The sequence below is a fragment of the Coenobita brevimanus genome, chromosome 14 (assembly GCF_032717465.1).
Source record: "Coenobita brevimanus isolate Jiangsu-jjx chromosome 14, ASM3271746v2, whole genome shotgun sequence".
NCBI classification, from domain to species: Eukaryota; Metazoa; Arthropoda; class Malacostraca; order Decapoda; family Coenobitidae; genus Coenobita; species Coenobita brevimanus.
In genome coordinates, this window is record NC_136967.1 from 1337501 (window position 1) to 1342256 (window position 4756).

At 43.0% G+C, this 4756-nt stretch overlaps 1 protein-coding gene across 1 annotated transcript in view; it reads right to left on the reverse strand.

Moving 5' to 3' along the window:
* LOC145417749 (corticotropin-releasing factor receptor 1-like) overlaps positions 1-4756 on the reverse strand; it is a 23937-nt gene extending 19181 nt beyond the window's left edge. The window contains exons 1-2 of the mRNA XM_080286359.1: positions 4534-4756; positions 4097-4222 (exon numbers count right to left, since the gene is read on the reverse strand). Of these exons, the coding sequence (XP_080142485.1) occupies positions 4097-4222; positions 4534-4756 (349 nt within the window). The remainder of the gene's footprint in view (positions 1-4096; positions 4223-4533) is intronic.

Consider the following 4756-nt stretch of genomic DNA (forward strand, 5'->3'; position numbering starts at 1 on the left):
TGCATCTATCTATAAACAAGGCACAAACAACCATTATAATACCTATTCCACAGTCTCTCTCTTTCTCTCTCTTTCTTTCTCTCTCTCTCTCTCTCTCTCTCTCTCTCTCTCTCTCTCTCTCATAATCGACACTATAATGAGGGCAGCAGCTCAGAGCACACACACACACACACACACACACACACACACACACACACACACACAATTTACGCACCGCATCACCATGACCTCAATACCCCCTCCCTAATGACCTTGCGGGGTTAATGAGTGCGATTTTAATTACGCTAGGTCAACAGCGTAATGAAGGGGTGCAGTTCGCTCATACGGTCGATCGCCGCGACGTAAAGAGCGGGAGTTACGCCCGAAAAGTTGAAATTCGTAGCGCGAAGTTTGGCTATTACGCGTGAGGTGTGGATGTGTGTGCGGATGTACGTATTGGAGAGATATCCACACCCCTATCCGCATCATTTTTTACACCCGCATCCGCATACCCGCCTTTGTGATAAAATTAACATCCACATCCACATTTGCGATTTAATAAACATCCACATCCACATCCACATCCACACTCAAAGAGGATGTGGTGGATGTACAGAGAGAAGACTTTAAAAAAATCCGGCCATCTTGAGCACTTCTTATCAGTCCTTCAGCGAGACGAGATTTACCATTATAATGTGAGTGAGAGACTGACGAGGAGAGTGTATGTGAGTGAGGTGGAGGGGGAAGAGAGGGAGGGCAAGGCCAAGGATGAGATGGAGGGATGGAGGGGAGAGGTATATGAGAGAGAGGGGGTGTGTATGTGTGAATTGGGAGCAGGGCAGTGAAATGGCGGGGGGGACAGGGTGACGTGGAGGCGATTTGTTTGTGGCCACCCCGTATAAGGGATTGAGGCGTCTGGCAATAGATAGACAGATAGATGATAAATTCAGAAGCGTTACCCATAAAATCATTGGTTTGGTCTAAAATTTAATACATTGCCAAACTGATGACATTTGCAGAGTTTGGTGTATTGAGACAGGCGGAAATATGACTGATTATTATTTTGGTGTTTTTTTGTGTATGTATGTATGGGTGTATGTATATGTGTATGTATGTGTTTATGAATGTATGTGTGTATGGATGGGTGGATGGATGGATGGATGAACGTATGTATGTATGTATGTACGTATATATGTATGTATGTATGTATCTATGTACGTATATATGTATGTATGTATGTACGTATGTATATATGTATGGAGAATGTATATATGTATGTATGTATGAATGGATGAATGTCTATATGTATGTATGTATGTATTTATGTATGTATAGTTCCTCCTAAATGCCTCTCTCTCTCTCTCTCTCTCTCTCTCTAATTTTGCTTCCAGTATTCATTGTGGGAATCTGCATATTTATGAATCATGCGGATATAGATTATATTTACACACACACACACACACACACACACACACACACACACACACATTTACGGTATATATATTCCCCCTGAGTGTGTGTGTGTGTGTGTGTGTGTGTGTGTGTGTGTGTGTGTCTCTCTCTCTCCCTCGTTGTCTGCCTGTCTGTCTGTCTGTCTCTCCGTCTCTCTCTCTCTCTCTCTCCAAAAAATAAAACAAGCAATTAAGCCTAGTTCCCTAATGACCCCTTACTAATGACATCTAGGCCTCATTAAGCTAATTAGGCGATATAAATAAGATAATTGCGGGGGGGAAATTAAATATATTAGTAATCAAAGGAAATTCTAATGACCTCGTTCTAGGACACAAAATGGCGCCTAATGACCATGTAATTAGTCTTAATAGAGGTAATTATCCTTGACTTTTTTAGATGATTTTTTTTTTCATTTTTTTCTTGTGGGAAAGATTTTTATTTTTTGATTTATTGATGTGATTTATAACCCCTTCAGTTTAAGACCTTCTCTCTCTCTCTTTCTTTCTTTCTTTCTTTCTCTCTCTCTCTCTCTCTCTCTCTCTCTCTCTCTCTCTCTCATAGACTAACTTACACTCCCTCTCTCTCTCTCATCACCAAGTTTCCCATTCTTTTGACCTGCATCAACTTTCTCTCTCTCTCTCTCTCTCTCTCTCTCTCTCTCTCTCTCTCTCTCTCTCTCTCAAATCTACACCCACTCTCAAAGTTCCTCATCCGCTTCCCCTGCATTAACCTCCCACGAGAGAGAGAGAGAGAGAGAGAGAGAGAGAATCCCCGTAAATTAGCCTCCAAGCTTAATTAAGTCACAATTAATCTGGTCTAATAGGTCTTCTTTTTAAACTTTTGACGAGGTGATGGAGAGAGAGAGAGAGAAAAAAAAGCTAGCTCTAATACTGTATAAGGACAGACACTCATCACTATCTTTAATGATCTCTCTCTCTCTCTCTCTCTCTCTCTCTCTCTCCTCCACTGTAAAGCCTTCCTCCCACTCTCTCCCTGTTTCCAATTTTCTCACAACTCTACATCAACCTTCCTTCCACCTTTCCTCCCTCCCTCCCTTTCTCTCTCTCTCTCTCTCTCTCTCTCTCTCTTTCTCTCTACTTGCCCACTTGCCTACCTATCTCTCTACCTATCATTCATTCTATCTATCTGTCTATCTGCCCATCTATCTACCTATGCATCTATCTGTCTATCGAGCTATTTATGAATCTCGTCTTGTTCCTTTCCAATACAGTCATCACCATCACCACCACCACAACCACGACAATCACCACCATCACCATCACCACCACCACCACCATCACCACCACCACCACCAACAACAACAACAACAACAACCAACCAATCCAAACTCATATACCTCCACCACGTTATCCGCCTCGCTGGGAATACGTGGGTCGCCGGTCAGTCTCCCAATCATCCCAAAACACAGGTAGGGCTAATTACACCTTGTCTTAATTGCCTGGTAGGGGTAATTTAAGGAGAGAGAGAGGTCTAATTAGGGAGGGGACTGTTCTTTTGGGGGATCGATTAGAGAAGTTTGGGATTAATGGAGAGAGAGAGAGAGAGAGAGAGAGAGAGAGAGAGAGAGAGGGTAGGGAAGTTTGTAAGAGGTGATGTGGAAAGTTGTAATGATGGGGAGGAAGGGAGGGTGACGGAAGGGAGAAAGGGTGAAGGGAGGAAAGGGTGTGGGAGAGAGAGAGAGAAAAACGTGAGAAAGTTGTGAAAGAGAGGAAAGGAGTGTGGGTGTGAGAAAGAAAAAAAGAGTAAAAGTGTACGTGAGAGAGAGAGAGAGAGAGAGAGAGAGAGAGAGAGAGAGAGAGAGAGAGAGAGAGAGATGGCTTAAGGTTGGAGTGAGACGGGGTGAGAGTAGGCTGAGAATGAGAGAGAAAAAGAATGACAGGTTAATAATGACAAATGGGAAAGAGGATAAGGAGAAGGTGAGACCGAGGGTGAGGTTAAGGGTGAGAAGAAGGGTGAGAAGAAGGGTGAGGGTGAGAGTGAGAGAAGGGTGAAGCAGAGTGCAAGTGTGTAAGCTGCGTGAAAAATAAAATTATCTTATATCCAGACCCCGTATGCGATGAGATACAGCAAAACTAAAATATCACTTTCAATACTATTCCAAAAATTTTCCCGCCACCTTAAATGCATTCCAGGGAGCAAAGGGACTCTAACGCTGCAACAATGGCCAAAATTCGACGACTGTATCCAGAGTGCGGCTCTCCTAAACTATTACCACCTGAGGGTAATAATTTAAAACAGCTAAGCACCACCTCCAGCCACCCGATTCTCACCGTTCTTGCGCCGTTGGAATTCCCTTGCACTCTGGAATGCATTTAGGTCAGTGAAAAAGGTGCCGGACCATTACTGACTTTATATATATATATATATATATATATATATATATATATATATATATATATATATATATATAATAATAATAATAATAATAATAATAAGCCTCCTAAGCTGACGAGAAGCTTCCCCTGGATATTGTTCTGTTTTTGGGAGCGAGTAAACCTGGACTGTCTGCTTTATATTCTTTCCTGTTTTTCTCTCCCCCGTGTTGTATTTCCCTGCCATTTTGAACTATTGATAACAGATAATAACTGGAACCAACATGTCGTTTATTTATTTATTTTCTTAACTATTAGTTACTTAGCCTTACCTTCTGGGTAGTGCCTGAGTGCGGGGACCTCTGTGAAGACTGCAGCACATACTTCAGTGGCTGTCGTCCCTGCTTTTGTGGCTGGCCAGCAGTGTAGAGTGTCCCACGAGGCATTACAGTACAACCCTGGCCGTAGTACATGCTGTTAGTACACTCCTGAATGCAGCACACTCACAGTGCATTTCATACCACGAATTGATTTTTAACATGTGAAATTTATGGGTAGGGGCAAACCTGCAAACGTATATTTACCCAATGAAAATGCCGCCTGCAGCATGTGAGACTAATGGCGGTGAGTGACTAAAAAATATAAGAAGAAATGTAGAGTAGGAAGAGCATAACACACATTTATACAAACAGAACAGGTGATTAGACAGTTAATTTAGTGCTAGAAAAATAAGTAAAAACGTGGTTGGAAAGGGATTAAAAACAGTTACCCTCAAGTGGCGGGCTGCTCCGAAACTCCTCAAGGCACCTTCGTCCCTCTAGCGGTAGGTCGTGGAAGCTGAGGTGCGAGTCCCCGCCGCCAGGGTTCAAAGTGGCATTGGCGGCGTCCTCTCTCAGCCTCACGACCTCCTGGCTCACTTCCACAGCCTCTTCTCCTATTTTTACGAACTCTCTAGATTGCCTGGCGATTTCCTGGGATAATTTCGCAGTCAT